A 20,486-nucleotide genomic window follows, 5' to 3' on the forward strand; every position below is an offset into this window, starting at 1 on the left:
GGATGTAAGCTTATTGGTACGTCTACGACGGTTTTCAAATCAACAATTGAAATCAAACTCAAACAACAAACACGTTTCACGTGTTTAACCCGATTTTGCGCAACGAACTTCAAACGATCACCACGATTTCAATACTCAATTAGTTTTCAATCCAAAAGATGTTTTGTAATCCTCAAACTCCAAAGTTGAAAACTTTAGCAAAAAAATCAAAATGAAAACGCTTTAAAATGATTAAAAATGAAGCACAACAGTGCTGGTCAGAAACTTCTAAAAATCGCGCAAGGTAAAGTATTGAGCAATTTAACGCTCAAAATATTACCAAGTTCGTTTCTCTAAGGCACGAATCAATCAAGGGCACTACATAGATTGTGTATGTCAAATTTGGTTAATTGTAATGGTCTTTGGATGGGGTTTCGAGTGGGTTTTTCGAAGGGGCAGCAAGGTGCTCTGTTTATCTGGGTTGGTTGTTCGAGGAAGAAGATGAAGGTCTTCTTCGAGTTTTATTAGGTGAGCACTAGGTTTTTATTGAGGAAGGAAATGAAGGCTTATATAGGCTTAGGATGTAGGGTTTGGTTGCTTAGTGTGAAAAGAGGTAACAGAGATTGAGATGGTCATGGAAGCCATTGTTGATTGAATGAAAGCTTAGTGAGGAAGGTAATAGTTTGTAGAAAGTTCTAAAGAAAGAAAGCTAAATAAAATGTGTTGTATATTGATAATTATGTCAACTGTACAAGTGAGTGTATATATACAAGATTCTATATTGAGTAAGGAATATCTACAGCTACTTGCTTGTCTTAGCTGGCAGTGACATCAACTTGGTTCAAGTGACTCACAGCCCCCTCTCAAGTTGGATTTCCCATATCTCAGATCAAACACTAATCCCAACTTTGGAGGATAAGAAAAAATGTTGTTGTTGCCCCAATGGCTTGGTCATTAAATCAACCAATTGCATACTTGACTTTACATGGGCCGTGACTATCAGTCCTTCCTGAATCTTCTCCCTCACAAAATGGCAGTCAATATCCAGGTGCTTGGTTCGTTCGTGAAAGACAGGATTTGTTGCAATGTGTTGGGCCGTCTTATTATCACAGTTCAATTGTACAGGTAGAGGTACATGAACTCCAAAGTCCTCTAATAGCATGTGTATCCACAGTAGTTCACTTGAAGTATATGACATTGCTCTGTATTCTGATTCTGCTGAAGACTTAGAAACGGTTTTTTATTTCTTTGTTTTCCAGGAAACCAATTAATCACCTAAAAATATGCAATGTCCAGTTAAAGATCTGCAGCTGTAATGACATGTTCCCCAATCCGCATCACAGTATGCCTTCAAATGTAGAGCCGAATGGGCAGAATAGAACAATGCTGCATCTGAGGTTCTTTCAAATATCTTACCACATGTGTGGCTGCTTGCATATGAGGAACTCTAGGGGCACTTAAGAATTGAATCAAGTGCTGAACTGCATAGGATAAATCTGGTCTTGTGAGGTTCAAATATAACAGCTTGCCTACCAACCGTCTATATGATTCAGGGTCCTTGACTAACTCCCCTTCTTCAGTAGATAGCTTCATACCCCTGGGAAGCGGAAAGGAAGCTTCTTGACAGCCTTTCATCCCAGTGTTTTTCAAGATATCCAACACATATTTGCGTTGATTAACTAGGATTCCCTGATCACTTCTTAGAACTTCCAGCCCTAAAAAGTACTTGATTAATCCCAAGTCCTTAATAGTAAAAGCAGTGTGAAGAGCATGCTTGAGATGTGAGATTCCTTCTGGATCATTCCCTGTGATCAAAAGATCATCAACATACACCAAGACCATAACAATCTTGTTTCCAGAAACTCTCTTGAACAAGGAATAATCATTTTTAGATTGCATGTATCCTTGTGATTGTAGAAGCTTTGTCAGTTCTAAATTCCACTACCTAGAGGCCTATTTTAAACCATACAAAGATCTCTTAAGTTTGCAAACTTGATGTGGCTTTGCCTTGAAATAACCTTCTGGTGGCCGCATATATACTTCTTCTTCTATGAAACCGTGCAAAAAAGTATTATTGATGTCCAATTGATTAATTGGCCACCCTTTAATTGCAGCAACCGCCAATAATATTCTGACAGTACAGAATTTGGCTACTGGAGAAAAAATATTCTTGTAATCCTTTCCCTCAACTTGGCTACATCCCTTCGCAACTAACCGAGCTTTGTAACGTTCAACAGTTCCATCTGGGTTGAACTTTACTTTGTACACCCACTTGGATCCAATTGGTAAAAAACTAGGAACCAGAGAGGTCAATTTCCAGGTTCCATTGCTCTCAAGAGCCTGAAGTTCCTTCTCCATTGCGGTGACCCACTGAGGATCAGTTTTAGCTTGTGAGTAGGTAGAGGGTTCTCCTGTGCTAAGGACATTGTTGAGAGAAGCAATATATTCAGAAGAATAAGATTGCATGTCAAACACAGAGAAAGCATCGGAAGTATTCTTCAAAGTTGGACAAACATAGTCCTGAAGTCTTGGAGGTATTTGCCTGTGTCTAATAGATCTCCTTTCTGTCTGATGTTGTGTATCAGTAGATTCATCTGGTATTGAAGCATTAGTATCTGGATTGATTACAGTTGTCTCAACTGTAGTATCACTCCTTTCTTGTTCTATGACAGATGTAGTTTGAGAATTATTGTTTGTGAGGATGGTGAAAGGAAAATCACCTTCATCAACAGTGTCAGGTATAGAAGGGAACAAACTCTGACTACTAGACTACGAATGAGGTGAAATATTATTTTGTTTGTAAGGAAAGGTGGTTTTTTGAAATATGACATCCCTACTAACAAACAACTTGTGATTATCAGGATCATATAATTAGTAAGCTTTTTGCCCATATGGATAGCCTATGAATACACACCTTCTACCTTTAGCTGAAAACTTATCTTTGTGAATGCTATTTATGGGGGCATAACAAAGACAGCCAAAAACTTTCAGTTCATCATAACTTGTCTTAGCTCCCAATAAAACTTCCAGGGGGGTTTTCCATCCTAGTACAACAATTGGCAATTTGTTTATGACATAGGTAGCAGCAAGGAGACTTTCACCCCAGAATTTCTTAGGTAGTCTTGAAAATAGTAACATTGCCCTGGCTGTTTCTACTGGGTGTCTATGCTTCATCTCTACTCTCCTATTTTGCTAAGGAACCCCTGGAACACTCTTCTAATGTATAATGCCTTTTTTATTGAACAAAGAAACACATTCTTGCTGAAAGATCTCAGTACCATTGTCACTTCTAATAATTTTCACATATCTTTCAAACTGTGTCTCTATTTGAACCAAGAATGTAGTGAGAGTGGTGATAACTTGTGTTTTGTATCTCATCAAAAAAGTCCAAGTTACCCTGTTGTGATCTTCCATAATGGTGAGAAAATAATGTGCCCCTGTGAAAGTGGGCACCTTATATGGACCCCAGAGGTCAACAAGAATTAAATAAAAAATGTGTAATGCTCTAGAGTTACTCCTAGAAAAAAGGTTTCTTGTGTATTTTGGACATTACACAAGTATCACAAAAATAATCTTTCATTCTATTGCAAGGTACTACAGAAATGTGTTGCATCTTTACAAGAGATGTATGCCCTAACCTAGCATATAACAGATCCACATGAGTATTCCTTAAATTCTGTGAATCAACACTAGAACTACAGTTCAAACCCTTATTACAACTCTTGTTGCCGTTCAGACCCTTATTTAATTCAGGAACTATAACTTTATTACACTTGTGGCTATCAACACATTTCTGCACTACTTGAGCATGACTATGACTTCCTCTAAGTCTGTATAATCCAGCCACTCTTGGACACACTGCAACAGTGAGATTAGAAGCAGGGTCCTGTATCACACAATTTTCAACAGAAAATTGTATTAGTAGCTGAGAAGTACTTAATAACCGCCCTACAAAAAGCAAATTATACTTAAATTCAGGAACGTATAGCACATTATGAATGATTAATGTAGGCAAAATGCAAACACTACCAGAAAATACAACTAACTTAGTGGATCCATCAGGTAAACCAACTAAAATAGGTCTAGTTAAAGGCAGAAGACTGATGAATATATCTTTGTACCCACTCATGTGGTCACTGGCACCAGAATCTACTATCCATTCATTCTTAGCATAACAAGGATTAGTATTAAAAGAGCCAGAGGAATGAACTTTACCTGCAAAGTTCATATTGGCTGCAGAATTAGCCATTGATTGATCAGATTGCTTGGTTTATATCATCTGCATCATCTCTTGATAGACTGCAGTCACCACATCTGGGTCAAAACGAGCAAGCCCACTGCTACTAGCTTCCGGAATACCAGTGTTCTGAACGGGAGTACTAGAGAATTCCAAGGGTGTATCCATTTCACCAGAAATACCAGGTTGTATTTCAGCATTATTAGAAAATCTCTTGGAAGCAATTCTAGCAAAATACTGTGCCTTCTTCTCAGGATGGTGAATGAAACAATTTTCTGTTGTATGACCTCCTTTGACATAGCGATTACACCAACGTGTCTTATTTGTCTTAGGAGATTCACATGTCTTAGGTTTCTTTCCATCCCTTCGCCACACATTCCAGGCGTTCTAAGCTTGATTACCTTGAAAGTGATTGCCCTGAAAGTTCGCCTTGTTGACAACAAGAGCACTGACTTCTTGTGCATGTGTCATGGAACTTGAAATCAACTTCTGAGACTCAGATTGGTGAATTATAGAGTATACCTTATTGACTGGAGGCAAAGGGTCAAGGGACAGAACATTTGTCCTCAAAGAATCGTAAGTATCTCCTAATCCCATCAGAAAGGTAAGAGCTTTTTCCTTCGAAGCATTATCCAGAATCTTCTTGAGTAGATTACAGGTGCATCTTGCCATGGCTCCACAGGTACCATTTGGATAGCTCTCCAACTCCTCGATATCATCCCAGTGCCTCTTCAATTTGTTGAAGTACTCAACAACAGAGTTATTATCTTGAGTAATATTCCTCAATTCTTTCTTAAGCTGATAAAGCATCGGACCATTGCTCTTACCATATCTTTCCTTAATCTCAGTCCACAACTGTTTTATAGACTTGCAAGAAAGGACTCCTTCCTTCAATCAATCACTGACTCACACTTAGAGAATAGGAAAGATTTCGAGACGGGTTTTTGGAAATAATCTTTCAAACTTATTTCTTACTCGTTTCTCTATCTTTTCTCGATCCTCTATAGATGGCAATGAAAGGATTGAAGATATAGGAGATATCTTTATTTGTGGGCAAGGTAAGGGAAGTCGATGTGTGTGCTTGGAGCTCAAGAAACGAGCTCCAAAGAGTCACGAAACACAAAGTAGGAAAAGGGGCCGAGGTTGGCTCGTTGGGGCTTAGTTCACGGGTCATATATATATAGGCTAGCTAGGCTGGGTTAGGGCGGGTTAGGTTGGGGTACGGCTAGGGCATGGTCAGGATGTGATTTGGGTCATGGTGGTTGGAGTTTGACGTGGGTTTGGTGCTCCAAATAGCTGCTGAAAAACAGAGTATACACGGGTGTTGCGGGCTATTTTGGGCTTCGGAAAGGACGAGTTAAAGGAGGTGTTTGGGCAGGCTATGGAGAGGTTCGAACACGGGATCGTAGAGGAAGGTAATGGGCTCGAAAGTGCCTTAAGACTCGTGCCAAACATGGCCCAAAACTCGCATCAAAATCGCTTAACAAATCGTTTCAAAAACGGGTTTAAAAACCACTTTAAAAACCCGATACTTCAAATTAAATAAAACGATAAATAAAAACCGTCACAAATTTTTTTTTTTTCCCAATCAAAATAAACAACTTTCGAATTAAAATTCAAATTCAAACTTTCAAAACAATTTATAACGATAAATCGTAAATAAAAGCTTGAAACTTGAATTAAATTCAAATCGAATGAAATAAATTTCATTTATTTCAAAAATCATTAAAATGTAAATAAATGAAATAAAAACTTATATTTCATAAATTATCGAAACCAAAATGCAAAGAAACAAATAACTATTTATTTCAAAACATTCAAAATGTCAATTTAAATAACTATTTAAATTAACTATGTTGTAACGGAGGCGTCCCGTTACCAAATAGTTAGTTGATTAGGGCGATAAGAACAAAATAATAGCGAATGCAAATAAAGTGACACACATATATACGTGGTTCACCAGTAAAATAACTGGCTACGTCCACCCTGAAGGAGAGCAAATTTACTATTGTGGAGATAATAGTACAAAAGTAGAACGGTATACAAGCGCTCAATATGAGCCAAAAGTATACCCTATTCTACCAACAAAATAGTAATCTCAAAGGAACAAAAGAGACTACCCCAAACGAGATGAAGGACAAACGATCTTGAGGTCAGTAAGATCCAAACAGACTCCTTCGATCTCTAAATTCATACGAACGCCAATCTACTTGAGCCCGGAACAAACTGAAGCTTCCTCTCCGTAGGGAACCTCACAAATCGACTCTCACAAGATTGTGCTCACAAATACTATCTCCACTCCTTAATTAACCTAAACTAATACAAGAGTCTTTATATATAGATTTATTCCACCCGAAATAAGAGATCTAAACTAATTAGGAAACAAAGACTATTAGGAAATTAATAACTAATTTCCTAATCCAAATTACGTACAAACACACGTATTACCAAAAGCTAAGACACCAATGCAAAGTTACTTAATAATTAAAATAAAATTTGGTACGTAGCAATTAATGCACACGCTCCATGTACACCAACATGCATGCTACGAAATTATCCTTAGCATCAGATATGTACGCAACTTGCATTTTTTTTTTTGACAACAATAAACTAATTATATTAGAAAATATCATAGGTAGTACATTAAATTATCCAGTAGCCAAACTAACAGACCAGTAAGGGTGAATTACAAAAAGGTGGCGAATTTCAGAAACTGAATTGCGCACACCTATTGGTACTGGCTGTAATTTTGCCATAACAGAAGATAATTTTCGACAGGAAATGACAAAAGAAACATAAATATAGCACGCTGAGTGGGCACGTCGCATTGCATAAAGTAGAGCTCGTGCAGAGACTAGTAAAACGGACTCAGCGCGAAAATAGGTCGTAACAGAGTCGCCAGTGAAAGAGTCTGAAATGGAGACTTGACAAGGGGTCTTCAAGCTAAATTTTCCAACCAAAACGTAAAAATATAGTGTTTTAGATGGGATGTGCGGTTGGGGGGCAGTCTTCATCGGAGCCTGAACTAGTTGAACGGAATCCAATAAGTTACGCCAGGTTTCTGTGAACTGTTGGTGTGAAGAAAAAAGGTAGTTTGCAAGCTTGTATATTCGCGAAGGCACCACAGAGCAGTGGTTAAAAATTACGGAGTTTCGAGTGGTCCAGATTGCTTGTAGGACACAACCAAAGTAAAGGAGAGAATTGAACGAACCTGATGCATGATGATATAAATAGGTGACCATATCAGCAAGCCAACTAGTAAAGGCTATTCCAACATTTGCCTGTGTGTTAATACCAAGAGCAGAAGATTTCCATACATGCTGGGCAATGGAACAAGATCAGAATAAATGCTCTGTAGTTTCATCAGATGAACCACACAACTGACATAATAGGTCAACGGGCACCCAACGTTCCGCAAGAGAAGTATTTGTTGGCATAATATCATGTGCCAGGCGCCAAAACAGTAATGGAAATTTTGGTAAACCTGGTATCTTCCATATATAAGACCATGGAAAATTAGGCAACAAGGCGGAAGAAGATGCAAAGGTGTTATTCCAAAGGAGCGAATAACCCGTCTTTACAGAATAGGCGCCATCTTCTGTATATTTCCAATAGAGGTAGTCGTCTATATCTGTGGCTGGAGGTTCCATCTGAATGATTAACTTTGCAGTCAAAGAGTCCAAAAAACGGAAAATTGCAACCGAGTTCCAGTCACCAGAAGGCAGCAGCAAGTCAGCTAAGGAAGAAGGGAAGTCCGTCACGTTACTTGGTCGTCTAATAGGAATAGTACCCTGTACCCAACGATCATCCAGTAGACATATGCTTCTACCATGTCCAATTTTCCAGCAAATTCCCGAGGAAATTGAGTCCACTGCACGACAAATACCAGACCAAAGGAAAGACGGTTGCGATACACGCAACTTGCATTTGATACGACATATTTGCTCCTTTTTCTTCTTGTCTCTTATTCCGTTTTCGACACAAATTCAAGGCACAAATTCCTAACAATCTCCACCTTGACTTGAATTATCCAAAAACGAACTAAACCCAAATCAGCTTCAATTGAGTCAATCCTCAAGTCACTACCTGTCTCAATAGTCTCTACTTTGACTTGAACCCAACCCACAAAACGGACAAACAAACCAAGTGTGGAACAAATGTGACCAATATACGAAGTACCCAGGGGCGGACGCAGGATTTTCCTTTAAGGGGTGCACATTTTTTTTTCCGTCGCGGAAAATATCTTTTAAAAATATGGTTGCGATAAACTCGGAAAAAGCGATTATCAAACAATGGAATTTCACGGTGGTTTTTTAACATCCTTGATGAAAATTAGTAAATTTTAAATGAATTTTCGAAAAATAAAACATAATTAAAGTAATTATACAAACTCAAATGAAAAGAAATTACTCCCTCCGTACCACACCAAAGGTAACGTAGGGTAAAATGGAGTATTTAAGAAAAAGTGGAAAAAGTAAGGGTAAAGAGGAAAAAAAATAGGTGGGGTATGTAATTGTGGGTTTAATTGTGGGTTGGTAGGTGGGGTATGTAATGACATTTTGTGTAAATGTGAAATGGGTGTAAGGATAATTTGGTAATGTTGTGGGCCAAATAAGGAATGTTACCTTTGGTGTGATACGTCCGTTTATAGTAAGTATTACCTTTGGTGTGGTACGGAGGGAGTATAATTTAAATGTAATAGAAATAACTTTAAATTTCTGGTTTATCAATTTTAAAATTCCTCTTACAAACAAGAATGAGAGTGGTAAAAGTGGTACTGCCTTGAAAATGTTGTTAAGAAAGTGGTGGTTCGATTCCCACCACAGCATAAACATTTAACTTTAAACCTCTTCCTCTTTGATAATGTATCAAAAAATTGCTGGCAAGGGGAGTCGAACACAGACAAACACAGTATTGTGCCATTTTACCTTGTTGATATTAAAGCCTATGTTAAATACTTATTATTGATTTTTCGGATCTCATGGTGGGCACGTGCCCACCCGGGCCCCCTAGATCCGCCCCTGGAAGTACCCAATGTAGCAAGCTGAAACTAGGAATTGTACTTAGTACCCAATAACATATCTTCATACCAATAGGAAGGCCAAACGTAGCAAACTCCAAAGAAGGACAAAAGCTACCAAACACCAACACAAATATATGAGATACCCAATGTCACTATGATGGAACAGTGTACCAAAACAACACACACAAGACTCCAAACAAAATTCTCCTCCAAAATATCATTGCCAAATGTACCGTCGTACCAAACTGTCCCAAAAAGAACACAACAAACGCCATGAACAAAACAAATGTCTCACTTGAGTATACTAGGTGTCATGACCACCACAAAAATGCCTACACCAAGGCAACAAAACTCAAGTCGAAACCAAACAAAACAAACATTCTAAGTGAGCACAAATTACCTCCGTCAAAGGTACGAATTGTTAGACAAGATAGTCCAATCCAAAAGCTCCAAAGAATAAACTCCCGTCGAAGTTTCAAATGACCCCTTACGAGATCCCAACGGCTCTTTTTCAAGAACCCAAATAGCTCCACCTGGAACTCAAATTGTCTCACTGAGACGCAAAAACAGCTGTAAGTTTCTCTTGAAGGATCCATTAGCTTGACCTGTATAGTAGCAAACTCCACCTTACCGCCAACACTACCATCCTTACACAAAATAACCAAACCCAAAAGTATGTCAACTTTAAAAAATATTCGCTTCCAAATCTTTCCACCCATATGTCAACAAACCCAAATTAACGCCTAAAAGACAATTACAGCGGAAGCAGATCCCAAATCAGAACTCTAGCTCTGATACCAATTGTTGTAACGGAGGCGTCCCGTTACCAAATAGTTAGTTGATTAGGGCGATAAGAACAAAATAATAGCGAATGTAAATAAAGTGACACACATATATACGTGTTTCACCGGTAAAATAACTAGCTACGTCTACCCTGAAGGAGAGCAAATTTACTATTGTGGAGATAATAGTACAAAAGTAGACCGGTATACACGCGCTCAATATGAGCAAAAAATATACCCTATTCTACCAACAAAATAGTAATCTCAAAGGAACAAAAGAGACTACCCCAAACGAGATGAAGGACAAACGATCTTGAGGTCAGTAAGATCCAAACAGACTCCTTCGATCTCCAAATTCAGACGAACGCCAATCTACGTGAGCCCGAAACAAACTGAAACTTCCTCTCCGGAGGGAACCTCACAAATCGACTCTCATAAGATTGTGCTCACAAATACTATCTCCACCTCCTTAATTAACCTAGACTAATACAAGGGTCTTTATATATAGATTTATTCCACCCTAAATAAGAGATCTAAACTAATCAGGAAACAAAGACTATTAGGAAATTAATAACTAATTTCCTAATCCAAATTACGTACAAACACACGTATTACCAAAAGCTAAGACACCAATACAAAGTTATAAGACTTAATAATAAAAATAAAATTTGATACGTAGCAATTAATGCACACGCTCCATGTACACCAACATGCATGCTACGAAATTATCCTTAGCATCAGATATGTACGCAACTTGCATTTGAAACGACATATTTGCTCCTTTTTCTTCTTGTCTTAATTTAACCCGTCTTCGACACAAATTCAAGGCACAAATTCCTAACAAACTAAAACCATTGTCGTAACCTTGCTTGACATCCATGTTACATATCCATAACATGAGCACGTCACTTGAGAATACATGTGTCCTATCGTCGTCGGATGGCTGGCGGAATTTCTATAAATTCCAATATCGATAGATACGGGTATCTACACTTGATTGTTTCTTGGCTTGAGTGACAATCCCCCACAGTGATCTCCTGTGAAGAATCACATGTAGGTCTCCCACATCGGAGAAATAGAAAAGAGTGATCCAGCTTATAATCCAAGGGGCTACTCCTTCCATTGCCAATTGGTTTTGGGATGGAACCTCCTTCGACTTGTAAAGCAGACACTCTCTCCTCCTCGACGGGTGTGGCCCAGGCCCATATACGATTCTAACATCTCCCTCTTCTTGGAGATTACACAGAAGAGGCTCGAAGATGAGGAAATGAGTGATTAATGAAGAAAAGATTATTACAGTGGTTAATGCTCTTTTGTACCATGTGTGGAGACAACGATACTAGCAAAATGAAACTTCGTTTGATTAGACCGAATATACTTGCCTAGATGATCATACAAGAGGTGAGACTAAGGATTAGTGCTACCATTAAAGAACCAATGGAAGCTTGTGATAAATCTCTGATTCAGAGATTGATTGGAAACTGGAGTTGATAGGTGAAGAGGAAATGTTGAAGATGAAGTGGTTGGACGATAATAGACTAGACATGCTTCTCTTCGGTTTTTGTTGTATTGTTCGTCAATTGCGTACTGGTTTTCAAGTGTATCAGTTGGGCTTAGTCTTGTCTGGCCCAATTAAGTCACGGGGATGGTTGTCATTCGGTTTTGGATCCGATCTATTCCTTGTAGGGTTACGTTTTCTCATTAATTATATATATACTTAAATTTTACCAAAAAAAAACGTAATTTATTTTCGCAGTACACATTTTACTCACTTCAGTACATTTTGTACCAAACTTTCCATTTCTCTACCCTTGACTAAAAAACACTAAACCTAATTCCCTCTACCTTCTCTCTTTGTTACATCCTTAACTTCATTTAACTTTCTTCAAATTATTCAATTATAAATGATTATTCAAAAATTAAACAAGTATTTAATTCATTAATCGATTACTAATGATTAAATTGAACCTTTGTTATAGTTTTGTACTCCGTATCTTTTTTAATTAGGGATTATGTTCAACTTATATATTGTTAATTGGTGTGGGATGGTGAAGCTATTGGTGTAGTTGAATGTCGCCGACAACATGGGTCGGTGCCGCCGGCGAGAAGGACGCAGTTGGTCGCCGGATTCCGTTCAACAGGCGGGCGAGAAGGATGAGAGACATTTGCGAGAGGGAGAGGTTGGCCGGCGATTGATGGCCGGTAGCCGGCGCAGGCTAACGGTGATGGTGGTATTAGTTTGGTTGGTCGGCGAGTGTTGGTCAGGTACCGTGGCAACCGGTGGTGGTGTTGTTAATGGTTAGTGTGGTAGTACAGGAATCAGCGTAGTAGTTTCATTGGAATTTATATTTTTCATTTTTTTTCCTCTTTTCCAAGTGTAGTACCGTACGATTGTGGGTAGACTGCTTAGTAATTGCTAGATTTTTCTTCATTCTTTTTTTTTAATCTTCTCCAATGCAGTACGAATGAATAAATTTCATGTTTATGGGTGTGTAAATTAGAGACAATAAACTACAGAGAAGCTAGAGAGAGAAAATGAGATGGAAAATGAGAGGGGTATAATTGTCACAATGTACTATGATGAGTAAAATGTGTACTGCGAAAATCAGCACCCAAAAAAAAATACATAGAGTAGTAGATAGATAAGAGATGTACAAGACTGATAAAAAAACAATGAAGGATTCGAGCGTGATTGTCGAAGCTCATAAGAAAGGAGATAAATAGTGAGTTCAGTTTACCAAGCATAGGGCGCCTGTTTTAGGGTATAAATGGCTTTGGACAAATGACAAACGTGAAACGGGAAGGTCATTTGGACCATTTGGATACAAGATCATAGCACAAATAAATAGAACAGTCCGTCTTACTTTAGACTGCCTTATTTCAGATTGTAATAAGACCTCTCACAAGTGAAAAGCACATGGGTGGTGGGACACCCTATGTGCTTTCCCACTCACACCCTAAATGGGTTTTTTATGAGAGAAAATGGTATCCGTCTGACAATTTCAAACGAATATGACGGTCTGAAATAAGAATTTGTGTAAATAGAATAATAACAATGTGATTTGTGCAGTATATAAAAAATAAAATAGTTTTTTTGAAATAGAATGCCGCATAATTGTGTTCCTAATATTATTGTACATATTTCCAGTGTGAAATAAAATAGTTCAATGAAATAGAATATCGCATAATTGTATTCCTATTATTACTGATTCTTGTAGATATTTTCAATGTCAAATATTTCTTTTATGGGAATTACAATTATGAAATCAAAGTATTTTTCTTATAAATATCAATCTTCGAAATTGTGATAAATCAAACAAAGTTAGTAGTTCACTTTTAATACCAATCTCTAACTTGTAGAGTTCATTGTCTAAAGAAGAACATGTCCCTCACCCTAAAGTCACTTCTTTTAATACTATTTTTACTTGGTAAGTTTTCGACTTGTGTATTGATGTACCATATTTCATTTCATTTTCACTTCTTTTATCTCTTTTGGTCATGTCTTTAGTTTATTATGCTTTAGTTGGTTTTTGGTCATATCTTTAACTTTATGGGGAAATTTTATACGAAAAATAGTCTTATTTAACTCTTTATATTATTATGCATTTTGCTAATTATTGTAGCAAACTGTTTCACCATAAATTCATGCATTTTTTTTATGAAATTTAGTATTTACATTATATTTTAGAAACAATATCTCTTATTTTCAAAAGAACTAGTTTTGGTGTCAAGTCTCTCCCCAGCAATCAATATTTATCTTTAAAATTTATTTGTTTATGAAGCAGAATTGTATTAATGAATATATCGTATAAAAACCACTTCTTAAAAAATATCTTTTATATACCACTTTTTAAAAACTTATATCGCATAAAAACTTCTTTCTAAACTTCTACCTTATATGAACATATCTTCCACACATTTAACAAAATGTGATTTCAGAAATAAAAAAAAAGTACGCATTTAAAAACATCAATCATGTAGATATTTATTTCTGCCCAAAACTTGCTACCAAAACCTACTTTTAGCACAAAAAGAGTACCAATTTATGGACTATACAACCAGTTGTATATATTGTACAGTGTACAATCTGAGCTTTGTGATAAAGTATCCGAACTTTATGTTAAAGAATATGAGCTTTATTAGAAAGTATTGAGCTCATCCATTTATACATTAAAAATATGAACTTTGAATTAGCTCAGAAAAAATACATATAAGCTCGGATTCCTATACCTTGGTTGTACAATGCTTATGGTACAACTGGATGTATATACCTATTTGCGGAGTACCATTACTAATTAGGGTAAGTCTCTTCTGGAACCGTTTTACAATTAAGAGATTGTAAAATCATGTACATATTACCTTGATCCCAACATTGTAAAAAATTAAGAAGTTATTTATTCAAAAAAAATTTACGAAGTTAGTTATTAATTGTAAAATTAATTATAATTCAATATACAAATTTTAAAAAGAAACAATATGCTTGCCACTTATCTTTTTATTTTTTTTACGGAAAATTCACTTGGTGCCCTCGAACTTTGTCATTTTGCACGTGGTATCCAACTTTTTAAGTTTGTGTACATGATACCCTTCATGTTTGATTTTCATGCACAACATGCCATTTTTGTCACTATAAAAAAACTCAAATGCGCATAATTCATAGACCGAAATTCAGAATTGGCCAACTTTTTTTCCTGAAATGATTATCTCGTCATAATTTAGGATTTTGAGAAAAAAAGTTGTCGACTGACATTTTATAGGATTTTTTTACCGAAAATCTCAAATTAACCATATCTTCGATCTTAAATTTCCGAATGGCCATTTTTGTTTTACCAATTTATAGATCTCGAAGAGGTAATCAATTTGAAAAAAAAAATTAGTCAATTCCAATTTTTGGTCTATGATTTATGCTCAACTGAAAATTTTAAGAACGATAAAAAGGGCACGTTATGCTTGAAAATCAAATGTCAAGGATGTTTTGTGCATAAACTTAAAAAGCTGGATACCACGTGCAAAATGACAAAGTTCGAGGGTACCACGTGAATTTTCCTTTTTTTTTATTTTGTCTGATACTATAATTGGTAATTCGTCAATATCAAAATTAAATATATTTTTCCTACTAAACCATAAACTATTGAAGTAAGAAGGCAGATAATGACCTTGAAGGGATGAATATATGATTTGGTAAGATGACGAAATAAAATAAGTATCATTGCCTGCGACAAATAAAAAAACATATAAAAGCAACAAACTTTGTAAGATTTTATATAGTGAATGTCAATTATAATATCCCACTGACTGATAATAAGTATAACAAGAAAAATCAATAAACCAAAAGAATTGCATGATTATTTTAACTACAAATCAATAGTGGCAGTAAAATGTAAACGCAAGAAGTGAAATTAATTTCATGTTCCAATATTATCCATGGGTGAAGTGTATTTATTAAAACGTTGGTGAAATTCATAGGGGTCTCAAATTCATGTCTCACCAAGAGCATTCTCTTATAACTTTAGGGCCGTCACCTCGTAAAAAGGGTGGTTGACCTGGTATACATGGTTTGTACGCTATCACATATACTCGGGGATTTATCTTATGAGCACCATAGATAATGTTTGCGGGTTCCCTCATTATTGAAAAAGAAAAAAGTTATAGTGATGTGTTTATTGGAAAATGCAAATTTGTAGAGGAGACGTGTATTATTGCTTTTATATATGTATAGAATATTAAAAAAAAATGATAAATTGATTATTAGTCCCTTATATAATACAGTTTTTGAAATTTACTCTCTTATACTTCTATTCACAATAAGCATTCCCTTTCATTTTGACACAAATGTTAAGGAAACACACTACCCCACCATAAAAATAAATTTGGACCATACTAATTTACTATCCCACCATAAAATTAAATTTGGACCACACAAACACTTACCAAAAAAAGGAAATAAGGAAATTATTGTGAATAGACGGAAAAGAAAATAGGGATGTTTATATTGAATAGGAGGGAGTATAATTTTTCTTTGAAACTTACTTTCACCACATATAACTTTCTTCAAATATTGATCCCATTTAAATATTCCGGTAACAAAAAAGAGAATTTTCAATCCAAAATTTGAAATTTAGTCCTAATTCTTGTTGCTTAGGATTGTATTGCCTTTTGCCTTATTACATGACCAATTTAAATCAACTTTCTTCCTCCCAAATTTGTTAAATCCCTTAAACTATCTATCACTGTTTAACGAATTTGGGAATATGGAGATTAATTTAAATTAGTCATATAATAAGGCAAAGAACAATACAATCATAAGAAACAAAAATTAGTATCAAATTTCAAATTTTGGACAAAATATTCTCTTTTTTGTGATCGGAATATATAAATGGGAGCAATATTTGATAAAACTTTCATGTGGTGGGATTAACTTTCAAAAAAATTTATATAAGAGAGTAAATTTCAAAATGTGAACTATATAAGGGAGTAATAATCAATTTACCCAAAAAAAAAAATTTGGACAACATAGAAATAATTAATTCACATTATGTGCATTATTTGGTGATAGTTATAATTTTTTTTTTTTTTGACAACTGTAAAGAAAAGTTTTACAGTCTCATGGCCTGGCAGGCCAGGCCATGTGCTATGTTATTAAGATGTCTCGGAATAAAATTAAAACATAAACAATGAAATGAGCTAAAAGTGCCCCTCAATATAGTTATATGAGTTAGTCTTGCTGAAGACGGGTCGGAGCAAGTGACGGGTAATGCCACTCACAAAACGGATAGGGGGAACAAAGTGGGGGCACCCCATGTGCTTCCCTCTCTCCTCTATTTGGGTCATTTGTGAAAGAAAATGGTATCCGTCACTTCAAAGTGACGGATACGTGTCGTCTTCAATGAAATTTTGTGTAGTTATAATAACTATATTGTACTATTATACAACGAATTTACGCAAATTAACTAGTTATACTCATTTATCATGGAAAGTGCAATGATTGATTCATTATGACTAGGAACTTTGGCGAGATTATACGGAGACTCACCGGTGCCACTGCCCACTCAACCAACATGCAATCCACCACCTTTCAAGCTTGTTGGATGTACAAAACAAAAGCGCCTGTTCTTTTTTGGACTTAAAGTCATTTAATATAAGTTCACTTCGATCCTATAAGTTCGATTCGATTCAATTCGGATCCTATACGTTCGATTCATATTCTATAAGTTCGATTCGATTCGATCCTATAAGTTCGATTCGATTCGATCTTATAAATTGATTCGAATCCTATAAGTTCGATTCGATTCGATTCGAGATACTATAAGTTCGATTCGATCCCGTACCTCACTTAATTTAAGTTCGATTCGAGATCCTATAAGTTCGATTCGATTCGATTCGAGATCCTATAAAGTTCGATTCGAGATCCTATAAGTTCGATTCGATTCGAGATCCTATAAGTTCGATTCGATTCGAGATCCTATAAGTTCGATTCGATTCGAGATCCAATAAGTTCAGTTCAGATCCTATAAGTTAAGTTCAGATCCTATAAGTTCAGTTCAGTTCAGATCAGATAAGTTTCAGTCCAAAAAAACAAGGCCAAAGTTGTGTCAAGGCTTGCTCCAAATTCGGCGTGGGTGTTGATGGTGTATGCTTTGACATTGATTTTTGTTGTTGTGGCAAGTTTAATGCCATCTAAGATAGGCATGAATGCCTTGAATTGTTTTTTTTTTTTTGGCAGCTGGAAAGAAAGGTTCCTAGTGCAAGCTCATAGCCTGTTGTGCCAAGGCATGAGCTCTAAAGTTACAGTCCCTGCGAACATAACTAAAACACAAACAATGAAAGACAGATGAAAGAAGAGTAATATCCTGCAAGATGTTCCTAATATGGTGATGCTTGGCCTGCTTTCCCATCCATTGCGTCAAAAGCGAAAGGCAATCAGAGGAAACTTCAATGTGCAGAACTCCTGCCTGACGTGCCCAAGAGATTGCTTCCTTTAATCCTAGTGCTTCAGCTTGAAGAGGAGATTCAGCCCGGCCACGAAGAAAGCCTTCATATCTGGTTTCTCCATCTGGTCCAAATGCAACCCATCCAAAGCCCGCAAGACACGAGTTCTTCTAGCTGGCGTCAACATAGATACGTACCATAGCACAAGACGGGGAACTTCCAATACAATAAAACGGTCGTCCCGCGCGGAGCATCTGATAGTCGATATCATCTTCCGAGGAAGAAACCGAGACACCAGGCTCAAAACCAGGCGGATGTAGAGGATCATTATTAATTTTATCGTTGGCTTGAAGAACTTCCTTAAAAAGTTGGCGGGTCTTGGAGTAAAAGACACCCGGGTTAAAGGTTTGACCCCTAAACCGGATGTCATTCCTTAAAGTCCAGAGACTAACCAAGGTCACTAGAAAGTGTAAAACTAGATTAAGCCCATCCTCAAGCTTGGACAGGTAAAGAATCTAGTTAACAATCCAGTCACGAACATCAATAATAGGTGCATGACTGATAGTAATACCCAACCCCGATCCGGCTCAGATTCTTGAGCTAAGAGGACAGTCACGGAAAAGATGATCAAGGGTTTCCACGGAATCACCTGCATTGTTACACAGGGCACAAGAGGAAGCCCAGGTCATATCCCTTTTAACAAACTCACTACCAATCGGTAGGGAACTAGCAAAAATTTTCCAGAGAAGGATTTTCCATGTCTGAGGTCCCGGCAGATTCCATAATTTCTTCCCGCAGAAGAGCTTCCAATTTGCATGGAGCCGAGCTTTGTCCTTTCTAGATCCATGTTCATTGAAATAATCGCGGAAAAGAATACCATATCCGCTCTTAACAGTGTAAATGCCACTGCTAGTGAAGGGCAAAAAAATCTCATCCCGTGGCTGTGAAGAATGAAGGGGGATAGCCAAAATGTGGTTCACACTTTCTTCCGCAAAAAGTAAGTTGATTAGGTCTTCATTCCACCCTCCATTATTGATGCAGATATCCTTTACATGAAGATCTTTTAAGAAAATAAAGCCTTCCTCAAGAAGGCAATCCTTAGGCTCCGGTGTTCGTCCATTTACCCACTTCCTATCCCACACATTTAGATTAGAGTCAATTCCAGGTTTCCAGCCAATGTGTTCCTTAATAAGTTTTAACCCATGGGCGATGCTCCGAGCTCCCCAAGAAAAAGAATTTTTACTGCAAATCCATGAGTGATTTTCTAATCCTAATGGCCCCATAATCTTTTCTCGGAAAACTGAGCAGAAAAGCGATGTCTCATTTGACACGAGTCGCCACACATGTTTTGTCAATAATGCTTGATTGAGACAGGCCACATTCCTAATACCAAGGCCCCCTTCACACTTCGGTAGACTAGTGAAATTCCTACTACACCAGTGAAGGCACTTACCTGTTTTACTTCCAGCCCACCAAAATTGTGACAAGAGAGCATTAATCTTCTTGGTCACACTTACCGGAATTTTAAATGCCGATAGAAAGAAAATGGAGAGATTGGATAGGACGGAGGAGATTAAGGTAAGTCTCCCAGCTGGAGAAAGAAAGATCCCATTCCACGAAGATATGCGTTTTATTACAGATTCCACAAGGCCCATGAAGATCTCCTTTTTTGATTGCTGAAATTCAGTTGGAAGGCCAAGGTACTTCCCAAATCCTATGTTGTGCTTGATATTGAGCGATTTTAGACAAAATCTTACCTTCCGAAGGTTGGTATTTGGGCTGAAAATGATTCCCGACTTGTCTTCATTTATTACTTGACCCGAAGCCTCACAGTAATTTACAAGGAGACGTTTGAGATGGCGTACCGCCATTCCTTTGTTGTGAAAGAAGAAAACCGAGTCATCTGCAAAGAAAAGATGCGTTAAAAGAGACACTCCACGGCACAGGCGAAAACCCTGGAGTTTGCCCTCCCTTTGGGCACTCTCGATATTGCAGGATAAGACTTCCATACAAAGGATGAAAAGATATGGCGATAGAGGATCGCCTTGCCGGAGGCCACATTGCGGCTTGAAAGGATGAAGGGGAGCACCATTCAATAAAATTTCATAGCTCACCGTCGTGACACAATTCATGATCAGGTTAACCAACCTTGAGGGGAAGCCAAACGTAAGTAAAACAGCTTGAAGGAAATCCCACCTGACCCGATCAAAAGCTTTGCTCATATCAGCTTTGAAAGCGACTTTACCAAATTTTCCGTGCTTGTGAGTGTTAACCTTATGAATCGCTTCATGAGCCAGCAATATATTGTCACTTATACTTCTTCCAGCCAGAAAAGCATTTTGATAGTCCCCTACTAAATATCCCATGACTTTCTGCATGCGGTTTGTAATGCATTTCGTTATAATCCTCATAAATACATTACAGAGACTGATTGGCCTGTAGTCCTTGACAGCTTCGGGACTATCACATTTGGGAATCAAGATAATGAAAGTACGATTCATTTCCTTCAAAACAGCACCAGAGTTGAGGATTGAAA

The 20,486-nt window shown here is 37.1% G+C and overlaps 2 protein-coding genes across 2 annotated transcripts; both read right to left on the minus strand.

Annotated features, from left to right (window-relative positions):
• Positions 1–1,932: 1,932 nt before the first annotated feature.
• LOC141601836 (uncharacterized) lies at positions 1,933–4,228 on the minus strand. The gene is made up of 3 exons (XM_074422142.1): positions 3,533–4,228; positions 3,376–3,432; positions 1,933–2,748 (listed from the first exon to the last, which is right to left on the minus strand). Exons 1-3 carry the CDS (start codon positions 4,226–4,228, stop codon positions 1,933–1,935), a joined length of 1,569 nt encoding a protein of 522 aa, XP_074278243.1.
• Positions 4,229–17,760: 13,532 nt separating this feature from the next.
• Positions 17,761–20,316, minus strand: LOC141601837 (uncharacterized). The gene is made up of 2 exons (XM_074422143.1): positions 18,600–20,316; positions 17,761–18,074 (listed from the first exon to the last, which is right to left on the minus strand). Exons 1-2 carry the CDS (start codon positions 20,314–20,316, stop codon positions 17,761–17,763), a joined length of 2,031 nt encoding a protein of 676 aa, XP_074278244.1.
• Positions 20,317–20,486: the final 170 nt, after the last annotated feature.

Source organism: Silene latifolia, chromosome 9 (genome assembly GCF_048544455.1).
Source record: "Silene latifolia isolate original U9 population chromosome 9, ASM4854445v1, whole genome shotgun sequence".
Classification (NCBI taxonomy): domain Eukaryota; kingdom Viridiplantae; phylum Streptophyta; class Magnoliopsida; order Caryophyllales; family Caryophyllaceae; genus Silene; species Silene latifolia.

Excerpts from the sequence above, each read along its gene's own strand:
- LOC141601836 (XM_074422142.1), bottom strand. The coding sequence starts at position 4,228 with ATGGCTAATTCTGCAGCCAATATGAACTTTGCAGGTAAAGTTCATTCC. Across the intron at positions 3,433-3,532 it reads ATTATTTTTGTGATACTTGT|GTGCCCACTTTCACAGGGGC; the intron begins GTAATGTCCAAA and ends GGTCCATATAAG. Across the intron at positions 2,749-3,375 it reads TTATGGAAGATCACAACAGG|TCTAGTAGTCAGAGTTTGTT; the intron begins GTAACTTGGACT and ends CCTCATTCGTAG.
- LOC141601837 (XM_074422143.1), bottom strand. The coding sequence starts at position 20,316 with ATGGGATATTTAGTAGGGGACTATCAAAATGCTTTTCTGGCTGGAAGA. Across the intron at positions 18,075-18,599 it reads TGCCCTGTGTAACAATGCAG|ATGGAGAAACCAGATATGAA; the intron begins GTGATTCCGTGG and ends CATTTGGACCAG.